Raw genomic sequence first — 12,390 nt, 5'->3', positions numbered from 1 at the left:
TATAAGTGTATTGTTTTCTTTTTTTTTGAATAATATTCTGGCCTAATGTGCTATTTTAATTCTATTTGCAGACACGTTACTCTATTCTGATAACTTGTCTTGCTCTCGAAAGTTGTCTTCTTTCCGAGAGGTATTTTTACTAATGATTTTATAAATTTATCGTTTTTAAAGCTATTTTGGCTCCTCTCTATGTTTGAACTGTGCTGTTACAATTTTCATTCCATATTGGTTTTTGAATTTTTATCGACAGGTAAGTGGAAGGGCAAGCGCACTCCATGGCCTTGCAATTCTAAGCAAAAAGGGTTCTGTTACTCTAGCTGCTGATAATCCAGGTGAGGGCAAACATTGCTTGGTTATTTGACATTTTCAGTAATATAGACATTACCCTTTTCTTCTTTTTTGGTTGTGTATGTTGCTGCTGCTTGTTTTGTTTGTCCTATATCCTCTGGAAACATATTTCAAATATTTGGAAAAAGAAAGGGTTTTAGTGGTAGAAAACCTTTGAGTTATCTGAAGAAGTACTTTCTTAGTTAAAACTAATACTAAGTCAATGGGAAAGGAGAAAATGGGTAACTAGAAGTATGTTGGCTTTTGTCAAGATCATTGATCAATTGCGATCTATCAAAAGTGAAATCATTGAAAGCTAATGTCCAGGACACTGCCTATGTGAGATGCCTACTAGCCAAGCTAGTAAGGTCCTTTGGTGGCTGTGGTTGTATCACAAAGGCCTGGATGCTTAGTGGAGTTCCTTATGTTCCTTTATAAAAACATGCCTTGTGTTAAAATCGCAGAATACACCTATTGCACATGATAACCATGGACTTCCTCTTCACTCCTGTATTTGAAAAGTTACCTTTAGTGTAATAAGTGTTTTAAAAATTATATGGTAAATTATTATTAATATGACAGTTACAGATTGCTATGGCAGTTGTTTCTTTTTTAAAAGCAATTGCTATGGGAGTTATTATGGCTCTAATTTACTTCATTGCCATAGTTTTGCCAATTCTAATATGAATTTTATATTATTGTTTACATTACTTGATTTAACTTTACCACCAGTATATAGAGGCAGCAAGCAGATAACCTTAAAAGAATTTCTTCCATTTTGTTTTCTCAATAAGAATGCTGTTGTTGCATGATTTATTTCGCATATGTGCTTGGTAACACATTTCTGATAGGCATCTTCTGAGCTGTCTTTTACCATTCTATTTTAGTTTTAACCTTTTGCTGTTTCAATTAGAGATACAAGCATCTTCATTTTCATTGCAAACTTGCAGGTATAAGAGCTGTTTTATCCAGTGACGGAGAGATGGAAGTTTCCACAGCTACAAAGGCTGGAGGGCTGCGAGGCAAATTAAACAAAGTTGTTTTAGCCTATAGTGGTGGCTTAGACACTTCTGTGATTGTGCCATGGCTAAGGTATTTCTACTGATTTATGTTATATATAATATGATAATGTTAGCAGACTTCTGTTATAATTCTTGAAGCATCTAATTTTGAATGAGTAGCTCTGTTCTATACAGATGATGGTTAAACTATAATTGACTTTTTTGCTTTTAGTTTTTCTTGATCCTTTTTGAACATTCTTTTCTTTTTTGGTTTAATGATAATTATATGATTTATTTCCCTGATTTAAGTAATTTTCTTTTGCAGGGAGAATTATGGTTGTGAGGTTGTTTGCTTCACAGCTGATGTTGGCCAAGTAAGTGATAGTAACTTTATGTTCTTTTATAATGTGGTTTAAGTTTATAATACCATTTGATTTTATGCATACGTTATACCCCATTCCAAAATTTTGCAGGGCATAAAGGAATTGGACGGTTTGGAAGAAAAGGCCAAGGCAAGCGGGGCTTGCCAGTTAGTAGTGAAGGACTTAAAGGAGGAATTTGTGAGCGACTATATATTTCCTTGCTTGCGAGCTGGTGCCATTTATGAAAGGAAATACTTGTTAGGGACCTCAATGGCCCGGCCTGTTATTGCAAAGGTTACTACGTATTTTGGAATTTGTTAGGTGGTCTTAGTTCTATATTGTATCAAGCATAGTTCTTACTGAAGCCTACATAGTATACTACCTCAGCATCATTTTACTTTATTTGCTTTCTTCAGAATCCTTATTTTACCTTGTTACTTTTGAATCCGAAAAATATTTGTTATTTGAGGGAATGGAATAGGTGTTAGCCACTTCAATCCCTTCTTTCGTTCACTAAATTAGTATGGTATAATGATTTGTGATGCATGAGTCCTGTTTAATGGAAGATTCTAAGTGCTCAATACTTTGTTCTTTTGCAATATCTTTATTTTTAATTGCATTTTCCTTTTATGTTAGCTCTGTTGTCTTTGATTTTTTTTCTTACCTCTTGTAATAGTGTGCTCATTGTGACAGGCCATGGTGGACGTTGCCAGAGAGGTTGGGGCAGATGCTGTTTCTCATGGATGTACGGGGAAGGGAAATGATCAGGCATGCCACTCAATCAAGATTTAGTATTAGAACCCTTCTATTTTATCGAACACAAGTTGACTTGTATAATTAATCTTTTAATTGTGTATTCCTTCAAACACAAATTCACAGTGTATTTACTCCTCCAGGTTCGCTTTGAGCTTACATTCTTTGCTCTGAATCCTGAATTAAATGTTGTGGCTCCTTGGAGAGAATGGGATATTACAGGGAGAGAAGATGCTATTGAATATGCTAAGAAGCATGATGTTCCTGTTCCAGTGACGAAGAAATCAATTTACAGCAGAGACAGGAACTTATGGCACTTAAGCCATGAGGTAAGTATCACTGCTTTGTTTTCTTGTAGGTGCTTCAATCTTTTGTATAAGTCCCTTTCTTCGCTTAAGCATTTTTTTGTTTGCTTCTCTCTCACGTTAATATATCTTGGCATTGAAGGGAGATATCTTGGAGGATCCAGCCAATGAACCGAAGAAAGATATGTACATGATGAGTGTTGACCCAGAAGATGCACCTGATCAACCTGAGTATGTTTACCTACCTCTTAATGATTTTCTCGTGTTTTGTACGCCAATGAACAACTTTTTGATGCAAGCAATTCCTGCAGATATGTGGAAATTGGAATTGCCTCTGGCATCCCTGTTTCAATTATTGGAAAGAATCTTTCACCGGCTTCTCTTCTTGCTGAGCTCAATGAGATTGGTGGGAGACATGGAGTTGGTCGTATTGACATGGTTGAAAACCGGCTTGTTGGCATGAAAAGTCGTGGAGTCTATGAAACTCCTGGTGGTACCATTCTATTCAATGCTGTTCGTGAGCTGGAGTCTCTAACACTTGACCGGGAAACCATTCAAGTTAAAGATTCACTTGCCCTCAAGTATGCTGAGCTAGTTTATGCTGGAAGGTGGTTTGACCCACTTCGTGAGTCCATGGATGCATTTATGGAGAAGATTACTGAAACAACCACCGGTTCTGTCACTCTGAAACTATACAAAGGATCTGTTTCTGTAACAGGTCGGACCAGTCCCCATAGCTTGTACAGGCAGGATATCTCCTCCTTCGAGAGTGGACAGATATATGATCAAGCTGATGCTGCTGGGTTTATTAGGCTGTATGGTCTTCCGATGAGGGTCAGGGCAATGCTTGAGAAGGGCATCTGAGCTTTGCTTTTTGTTTTTTTTTTTTTTTCTGTAGCAACCTATGGAATTTCAAGGCTTAAGTTATAATAATATTATCAACTGATTAGCTTTGATCATATGCTTTAAGGTTTCTTTGAAATCTCTGGTCCATGTTCCCTGCTCTTCCTTTTTCGAATTGTTTTCTTACCATTTTATCTTGTTTTGTTTCAACATGTCACGCCCTCGAATTTAGTGGCTGCTTCTCAAGTTCAACCATGTATTGTTTTCATTATTGTCTTGAAAGGAAATGGGGTGATTCATATGCAGTAAAATTTTTATAAATTAATATTTAATAAATTAATAATTTTTATTAAATCATATTTTTGAGTGATCTCATCTTAAAATTAATACGATAAATTAATAATTTATTAAATTTATAAAATAATATATTTAAAAAAACACATAAATCTTACTTTATATATAAATTAATAATATTTTTATATATAAAAATTATATATAAATTAATAATATTTTTATATATAAAAATTATATATATACATGATGCAATTAAAAAGTTTTTGTAAAATATAATTTTAATAATAGTTATTTTTTATATCTTTTTAGACTTATCTCTAATATTTTTTAATACATTAAAAAATTTTGATATAATATTCTTGTATTGTAAAAAAAAATTATGTAAAGTGATTATTATTTTCAACACATTTTTACACTACACAAGTTTCAATATAAAATTATTGTTTTTAATTTTATTTTTTTATAATTTTTAATAATTTACTCGTCACAAATAATGATAATTTTGTAATTTATTTTTATGTAATATTTATATAATTGTAATATATAATTCATATATTAAGTTTAATATTAAAAATAAGAAATATTTTAGTAAATTAATTTTTTTATTAATTAATATGTGAATAATATCTTAATTGATTAATAAGTTTTTATGATTCAAGATATTAATAAGTTCGTGGGCCCTTAGGAAGAACGTGACGTGGCAGACTAATCTAATGGCTTCCAACCCATGTGGTCACTCGCCAAACAGAACTGTACATTATGTTCATCTGTTTGAGCCCTCTGTCTCCCTCTGCCATGCCATGATCACTACGCTCAGCCGCGTAAGCACCAGAGCCACCGCAGTCGTAACGGCGGCGGCGCCGCCGCTCTATCGACTTCTTCAGCTCACCGTAAGGCGATTCCATGGAGCTGCCGAACCGCTACTTGACCCCGACTATTGCTACTACTACGGGTCTCGCCGCGATCAGCTTATTCGGTCGACTCCAATGGCTGACACCGAAGGCTCCGTCCCTTTAAGAGGAGTGCAGTGGGCGTTCGTCGGAAACCCACGCGCCAAGAAGCACGTGTACGCCGAGATGCTGTCTAAACTTCTAAAAGTTCCCCACATTTCAATGGCGAGCCTTGTTCGTCAAGAACTCAGCCCTCACTCTATTCTTTACAAACAGGTCTCTCCCTCTTCTTTTCATTCTTTTATCCCCTTTATTCATATTTTCTTTGTTTCTTGAAATTATTTTTTTGTTTTATTCTTGTAATTTATTTAAATTGCTCCTCAGAAGTAATTTTTCTTCTTTATTAAAGGCAAGAATCAAAGAATGATTATCTCAACGGTTAATTGAACAGTATGTACAGCTTCGCGTTTGATTGATCATTTTTACACGATTCGATAAGTCACTCATCCTCTTTTTTGCATTATATTTGTGATTGTTATAGATTGCAAATGCAGTTAATCATGGTGAGCTTGTCCAGGAGGATATAATCTTGGGACTGTTGTCGAAGAGGTTGGAAGATGGCCATTACAGAGGTGAAACTGGTTTTATTCTGGATGGAATTCCTCGATCACGGACTCAGGCTGTAAGTCTTTTACTGCTAAAACAACTCATTAACGTCTAACTTCATGTCCAAAGAGATTATGTAATTATCAATGTTAGTTCTTTTTGTTGCATTATATGATATGAATCTGCTCAAAAGTTTTATATCTAACTGTAGGAGATTCTGGACCAACTTGCTGAGATTGATCTTGTTGTGAATTTCTTATGCACAGAAGACTTGATGACGAACACTCAAGGGGGTGAGTTCTTTTGACTATCGTACTTCAACATTTGATATGCCCTTACAGCACAGCCAGGCCTAATTTCCTTCATTGCTATTGCAGAAGCTTCTTGGAAGGAAAGACTCCAAGACTATACCAAACAGGTAGTCTTTGATTCTCACATCTCTTGCATCCAAGTTACCGTTTTATAATTTTGGTACAAAAGGGATATATTGATTAAGTTGTCTCTATTGTGCTCCATTAGCTTAAGTTGTCTTTATGATATATTGATTCCAAGGCACAAATGGGATTTAGGGTTTTTAAAAGTATTTTTGTATTTTATTTGAAAAGGAAAATTAAGGGAAAAGAACAAAGAAAAAAAATTGAAAAAAGGGCAAGAAAACACAATAAAAAAATTGCAGAAGGAATGAAAAGAACAAAAATTGAAAAGAGGGGCAAGAACGCAAAACAAAAAAGGGTTTTGGTTTTTGGTCATTATTTTAAATGGTCCCGATTATCCAGTCGCCACTGTTTGAATTTACTTGTTTCCATTATTCCCCTCTACCAGGATCTCTTAATCTACTTTTCGAGAAATTTTTGCATGATTGAAGATGCCCATAAACCTAAAACCTGTGTAAGAAAGGAAAGCTGAATGATTTAGCCTCTATGTGACATATATATCTAAATCAATCAGTCTTTGGTTAATTATTGGTTATTAAAAAAAGGAAAAAGGATCAATTATTAAATCCCATGGTGGTTTAAACAATCAATCACTTTTGTTAACATGTAACCTTTTTATTCTTCACTTATTGTACTTTGCAGAAAAGTGGATATTCTCAGGACTCCAATGAGCTTTCTTGAATCCTGATATATTTCCTAAAAGTTTTTGCATGTACAGTTCGTATAATTAGGGTGATGAAATCAACATTTTTGAGAATTCATATGACATAAGCGAAAAGGCATGAGTTTCTGATGAATAATGTCTTTGGCCTTTGTTAGAGTAAGCCACTTGAAGATTATTACAAGAAGCAGAAAAAGCTTCTTGACTTTCAAGTTGGCAGCGCACATGTGGAGACTTGGCGAGGACTTTTAACTGCATTGCGTCTACAACATACAAATGCTGCTACTCATTCACAGAAACTGACCGTAGGCTCGATTTTGCCCTAAACTCTCGCTGCTGTCTGCTGGTAAAGAATCAGCTCTTACCTTTACTGTAAATATCAATTTTAGTCTCTGATGGGTCGAAAGTCTAATAGCAAGTGCAAGGTGGAGATTTTTTACTAGTATATATGTTTCCCAGCTCTCTTGTTGCCCTATGATCAGCTACTTCAACATTGCAATTTTGTTATATAGTTTCTGGCAATTCAGCAGAGGGGAACCTCTTCAAGTTTTTACCTCCCCATACCCTCTCAGGCACTATTCTCTTTGGTTTCATTCACCCGTTGTTTTTCCCTTCTCCTGCCAATTTATACTCTTGGAGCACTTGTCTGAAATACACTACTTGGTTGCTTTTGACATGGTTAGCTTAGCTATACATTCCAAATAAAATTTCTTTTATTACAATTCTAAACAAAATATAGAATAATTACAAACTTGCTCCACATGTAAAGAACTATACACTGCGGAACCTATGTTCAGCATCTGCATTCGCCTGGACTTGTGCTGCATATTGCAAATTCCAAAGGATGTCCTCGAAAGATGGACGGCTCCATAATTCTGGACAAATGCACTTATTGGTAATGGAAATCATGATTGATATAGATTCTTGCGAGCAAGTAGCTGAAACAACTGGGTTCATGATCCTTGCCCGCCCATCCTGGTTGTTTAACAATGCCTGTTAAAATGACAGTGTATATAATTTCAGAGATTTTGTGATAAATCAACAATCTCAATTGAAAGAAAATGTAAAACATAGGTTACACGACATGATTATAAGCATAGCCTTTTCTCTGCTGCTCAATGCTGGAAATGGAGTAGTTCTAAGAGTACTCAAGGTTTCAGGGCATACCAATTCATCTCGTAGAGTCGCCTCTTTTTTAGCAGCTATGGAAGGCCCTATCATTGACTCCAGCAGAATGAGTCCAAAGCTATAAACATCATCCTCTAATCTTGTCATTTGCCTGGAAAATTTTGTTCAAATGGTAAACTTGTTTGCTCAAAACTGCTAATATGCTGAACTGACATTAAAAGTAAAATTTAACGTGAACATAAGCAGATGAAATAAAAGTAGTACTTACCATGATTTAGGTTCCTGTCCTTTTGCCTGCAAGTCGAGAATATGGTTGTAAGTTTGAAATCAATTGAAACAAGAATTCTAGTTCAAAGTTAACCATCTGATTAGCATAATGAAGACCCTTACCCCATAATTGTCGTTTTCTTCAGAGATAATTGACAGCCCGTAATCACCCAGTTTTGCCACTCGATGCTCGTTGAGCAAGATGTTATTTGTCTTCAACCGGTTGTAAAAGAAACCAGGAATAACTCCTGTATGCAAGAAGTGCACGGCCTTGCAAATTCCAATTAAAACTGCTAAGCGTTCTGACCAATTGAGAACCCCTCCAGAGCAATTCTCTACTAGAAAGAATGTAACGCGTAATCAATATGCATTATGGTATAATAGAACAATCGAATGTAGAAAATTGGAGTCCAAGGTTGTACCAGAAAGATGAGAACGAAAATTCCCATTAGGGATGTATTCATATACAAGGAAGACTCTGTTAACACTGCCGTCATCTTGTCCAACTTCAATGCAGTGCCCCAAAATGCAAACCAAGTGCGGGTGGCGAATCTTTGAAAGTATATCCAACCTGAGTTTGAGATTTCGAATCCAGTATTTCTTTGATGTAGGCAGGCACCTTATAGCAACTTGGGTTCCACTCTCCAGTCTTCCTTTGAAAAGCTGGGAACACAATGCAGGGAAATGCAGTGAGGAATAGCTGAACAAGGGTCATTGTTTTAATGGAAATTTATATATTGCAAGGATTTTTACCTTTCCGTATGAACCTTCACCCAGAAAAGCAGAGTTATCAAAGTTGTTTGTAGCTTCCTTTAACTCTTCCAAAGTGAAAGACCGACAAGCTGGGAGACCTTGTGCGCCCAACCTTGCAGCTTCAGATATATACACTGAAGGATCAAAGGGGAAAAGAAATATGAGCACCATATACATTCATCAAACATCTCACAGAAAACTATTTCCGAGTGAAAAGTTTAAGCTATTTTCTGGTTAGTGAATAACCTACTTGCATTGGTTAGGATCTCAGATGAGAACCCTGCTGTTGAGTTGTCTTGTACTGATTTGTGCAGCAACTGTTGCTCCGATATCCCTCCAGGGCAGTATCTTCTGCACACAATGAGAAAGCCAATAGCCAGAAGCACTATAACAGCAGCTATTCCTACAATAAGACTAACTAATACTCCTATGCCCTTGGCACCAGCATTGGTCCTGTACATATGAACTTCTAGGTCTCTGCAATATGACTCTGGGTGCTGATGATGTTCATCGGCGGATAAACAATTGCCACTGAACTTAACAACTCTATTGCCTGATTCAGAGTGCAAACAAGAAGGCAAGCTTCCCATTAGCCTGTTGTTCGATATATCAACAAACTTAAGTTTGCTGCCACAGCTTAGATTGTCTGAAAGGGACCCGCTTAACGCATTTGATGCCAAATTCAAGTAACTGATATTTGGCAATGAGAAAAGTTCAGCTGGAAGTGTGCCACTTAGCATATTGAATGAGACATCGATGTGCTGGAGCTGACTTAGCTGGCCATATTTTGGTGGAATTTCCCCCAAGAAAGAGTTGTTGCTGAGGAAAGCCAGAACCACGCCTTTGGGCATAGTCGGCAAAGAAGAACCTAACTTGTTTCCACTCAAATCCAGCACATTCAGTTTTCTTAAGCTGCTAAGATCTGGCAATTTCCCTGTTATCTCATTGCTAGACAAAGCAAGATTAGTGAGAGTAGTAATGCCCTTTATTGAAGATGGGAAAGGACCTTTCAGCCGGTTATTCCTCATGCTCAGAATTGTCAGATTAGACAAAGAGTCTAACCAACCGGGAATCGTGTCATTAAAGAAATTATCATCTAATACAAAAGCTTGGAGCTTCACCAATGTGGAAATTTTAGGAGGTATTGAGCCAAAGAGAAAATTGGAGCTCAAATCCAAGTATTCAAGTGAAGACAACCGATGAATTTTATCTGGAAGAGGACCCCATATGCCCAGGGAGACCAGACTAAGAACTTTCAAGCTTGGTAGCCTCGACAGAGTTGTAACAAAGGAATCCATTGAGAAACTCTCTGATAGAGTTTGGTTGGGTATTGCAAAACCAAGGAAATCACTAACCTCACTGGCAGGCTTATCACCCATTATTTTGAGCTCAGTCACGGAATTGTACTGGCATGAGATGTTTACTTGTGCAGATGGAGATAAAAAACAAAATTCTGTTTTACGATCATACCATATCTCTAGTTGCTTTGGGTACTCTAAATGCTTCTTTAGCTGAAGAAGCACTTGCGTTTGAGAGTTTTGTAATTGAGAGTCACTCAAGATAAACAGACTCCATGTAAGACATAACAGTAAAAACAAGCTACAATTCTCCATGGAAAGTTTTCTTCCTTTTACAGTTCCTTACGAGAAGTGAATATAGGCAGCCAAAGATGGGAGAAGCCACTTGAACCTGACATGAAGCAAATGCAACAAAGACAAGAGCTTATAGCTGAAACAGAAGACCACCGTCGAGGAATGACACAGATTCGTCACAGAGTTATGACAGAAACGTTTTTGTTTCTAAAACTTAGGCAAAAGCAAGGTAATGAAACATACCACCGAGATTCTGAGAAACTTTACCTCGCAGTTATAGAACCTTAAAAGCTGGAAGTTCTTCAATACTGAACTTTTCAGCAAATTATGAACTCAACACCTTAAGCAGAAACAAAGAAACTGCAGAGCCAAGGAGAAGCACAGGCCCCTGGACAAGCATTCATTGAAAAAAAGAAAAAGATATTTGTAAAATGAAAATGTTCTTCCCTGGAACTGGAAGTTTTTTACTCTTTTTTTTTTTTGTTTGTAATTTTTTCTGTTTTCTCCTTTAAGTGCATTTTTATCAAGTGAACACCAAGCACTTAATAATGGCAAGGATTTAATAAACCTGACTTGTCGGCGTGTAAATCTAAGGATTCTAGTGGTGGGGTAACGATTTAATGCATTTACTTCTTCCACATGGTGCTCTGCGTGGAGAATTCAGGCTGCTTCCAATAGTAATGGAATGGGATTCTATTTGGAGTTAAAACACACACAAGGCCTTGTTGAACGCGTTTGCGCAGCAAACTCAGCCAGTAGTGAATGCAGAATTCCTTAGCTTTGCAGGAAACGACATACCAGAAACGTTAACAAAATCCTGTGAAACAGTTAAATTCCTCTTCTTTTTTCCTAAAGCAGGTAATTCTTGAAAAATATCTTGGAAAAATTTGCCCCGGAATCCCTTGTTATAGTTATAAACTACTCCATTTTTGCATATATAATCAAACCACCGAACATGTCCTTCGGTCCACAACGTGGGTAGCCTTTGGGAGTGAAGTAGTCTAATTATGATGAGATCATTTCTAATAGAAAGGCACAAGCCGGAGCTGGGGCTGGGAGTTAACAATGAATTTCCTTGGGACTCGCTATTGCAGCTTATGATAATGGGTAACAGGCTGTCTCCAACAGGAAATTGGCTAAACTTCATTTTGCCCATTCAAGCCAAACCAGTCTGTTAGCCCTGTTCAGCTCACCAGTGAATTAATATTTAATCATTATCACTTCAGTCACTCATCTATGACTTTTTGCAGTCCTAATACAACAAACAGGATAAGGGTTTTGGCCAGGGCAACGTGTTTTCTTGTCGGGTTTCTCTGCAAACCCTTCACTCTCTCACATCTAATACTTATTAAGCAGATAGCAAATTGAAATATTTATTTCATTCCCATGGCTAAATACACGAATATTCACCAACCGTTACTCGAATGTGTACAATGCAACACTTCACCTCCAATGTGAGTAAACAATAGTGTCTAGCTCTAGTTTTACCCAACTGGTTAATTGATGTATCAATTAATGTCAACGGAAGGGAGGCCTTTGCATACATGCGCCATTAAGTTGCTAACAGCTGACAAATTAATGGCTAAAGATGAGCTTCTATCAATGGTCAGTGGTCAGGTTTAGATATATAGTAGCTATAAAGAGAGCCATTGAATACTGAATGTTGGTCGAGATATGAATCTAAGGTCACGTTTGTTTGGGGAAATGACTAAACCATTCCCCTTTTGTTTCTTACAAAATTTTATCTTCTCGTTTGGTTTGTTTTTGGGTTTAACAAAAACTTAGAATAGCTAGTACCACCTTCTCTCATGGTATTAGCTATTCCACACCCATGGAAATAAAATTCAAACATTTTACATTAGAATTTTTTTTTTTAAAAAAAAAAATTACAAACTTAAATTTACAAAATTAATATTTTAAATTAAAATTAAAAAATTATTAATATTTTCATATTTTAATTATAATATATTTAAATAATAAATAAAAATTAATTTTTAAATTGTTAAGAGAAATTTAAATTAAAAAATGAAAAATGCAAATAGAGAAAAAATAAATCTTATTATAATAAAAAGGTTAAGTTATTAATTATATATTGTAAAATATTTTGAATTTAAAAATTTATTAAAAGTATTAATATTTTAATCATAATAATATTTAAATTATAAATTAAATTA

At 35.9% G+C, this 12,390-nt stretch overlaps 3 protein-coding genes across 4 annotated transcripts in view; 2 read left to right on the top strand and 1 right to left on the bottom strand.

Annotated features, from left to right (window-relative positions):
- LOC110417852 (arginosuccinate synthase family) overlaps positions 1-3,709 on the top strand; it is a 4,283-nt gene extending 574 nt beyond the window's left edge. Inside the window, exons 2-10 of the mRNA XM_021430417.2 lie at positions 72-130; positions 251-332; positions 1,278-1,419; positions 1,654-1,702; positions 1,802-1,984; positions 2,384-2,458; positions 2,587-2,772; positions 2,891-2,979; positions 3,060-3,709. Of these exons, the coding sequence (XP_021286092.1) occupies positions 72-130; positions 251-332; positions 1,278-1,419; positions 1,654-1,702; positions 1,802-1,984; positions 2,384-2,458; positions 2,587-2,772; positions 2,891-2,979; positions 3,060-3,612 (1,418 nt within the window). The 3' untranslated portion in view covers positions 3,613-3,709. The remainder of the gene's footprint in view (positions 1-71; positions 131-250; positions 333-1,277; positions 1,420-1,653; positions 1,703-1,801; positions 1,985-2,383; positions 2,459-2,586; positions 2,773-2,890; positions 2,980-3,059) is intronic.
- Positions 3,710-4,633: 924 nt separating this feature from the next.
- Positions 4,634-7,029, top strand: LOC110417813 (putative adenylate kinase 7, mitochondrial). The gene is made up of 5 exons (XM_021430357.1): positions 4,634-5,051; positions 5,317-5,457; positions 5,593-5,674; positions 5,759-5,799; positions 6,635-7,029. Exons 1-5 carry the CDS (start codon positions 4,686-4,688, stop codon positions 6,800-6,802), a joined length of 798 nt encoding a protein of 265 aa, XP_021286032.1. The 5' UTR covers positions 4,634-4,685; the 3' UTR covers positions 6,803-7,029.
- Positions 7,030-7,118: 89 nt separating this feature from the next.
- Positions 7,119-10,821, bottom strand: LOC110417812 (putative inactive leucine-rich repeat receptor-like protein kinase At3g03770). Of its 2 annotated transcripts, none has more exons than XM_021430356.2 (7): positions 8,875-10,817; positions 8,625-8,758; positions 8,294-8,534; positions 7,995-8,206; positions 7,873-7,898; positions 7,644-7,755; positions 7,119-7,469 (listed from the first exon to the last, which is right to left on the bottom strand). In XM_021430356.2, exons 1-7 carry the CDS (start codon positions 10,235-10,237, stop codon positions 7,248-7,250), a joined length of 2,310 nt encoding a protein of 769 aa, XP_021286031.1. In that variant the 5' UTR covers positions 10,238-10,817; the 3' UTR covers positions 7,119-7,247. The 2 variants fall into 2 exon arrangements, with proteins under 2 accessions (XP_021286031.1, XP_021286029.1); XM_021430354.2 differs by having other exon boundaries at positions 7,168-7,469; positions 7,995-8,209; positions 8,875-10,821.
- Between the last annotated feature and the right edge of the window lie 1,569 nt (positions 10,822-12,390).

The sequence above is a fragment of the Theobroma umbraticum genome, unplaced genomic scaffold (genome assembly GCF_002168275.2).
Source record: "Theobroma umbraticum cultivar Fairchild unplaced genomic scaffold, ASM216827v3 scaffold_50.0, whole genome shotgun sequence".
Classification (NCBI taxonomy): Eukaryota; Viridiplantae; Streptophyta; class Magnoliopsida; order Malvales; family Malvaceae; genus Theobroma; species Theobroma umbraticum.
The sequence above is the reverse complement of the archived record's forward strand: the minus strand, read 5'-3'. Positions and strand labels throughout refer to the sequence as shown.

Coding starts and splice junctions, on each gene's coding strand:
- LOC110417813 (XM_021430357.1), top strand. CDS start 4,686: ATGATCACTACGCTCAGCCGCGTAAGCACCAGAGCCACCGCAGTCGTA. Junction 5,458..5,592: donor CTCGATCACGGACTCAGGCT/GTAAGTCTTTTA, acceptor ATCTAACTGTAG/GAGATTCTGGACCAACTTGC. Junction 5,675..5,758: donor GATGACGAACACTCAAGGGG/GTGAGTTCTTTT, acceptor TTGCTATTGCAG/AAGCTTCTTGGAAGGAAAGA.
- LOC110417812 (XM_021430354.2), bottom strand. CDS start 10,237: ATGGAGAATTGTAGCTTGTTTTTACTGTTATGTCTTACATGGAGTCTG. Junction 8,210..8,293: donor TTTTCGTTCTCATCTTTCTG/GTACAACCTTGG, acceptor CATTCTTTCTAG/TAGAGAATTGCTCTGGAGGG. Junction 7,470..7,643: donor CGACTCTACGAGATGAATTG/GTATGCCCTGAA, acceptor TCATTTTAACAG/GCATTGTTAAACAACCAGGA.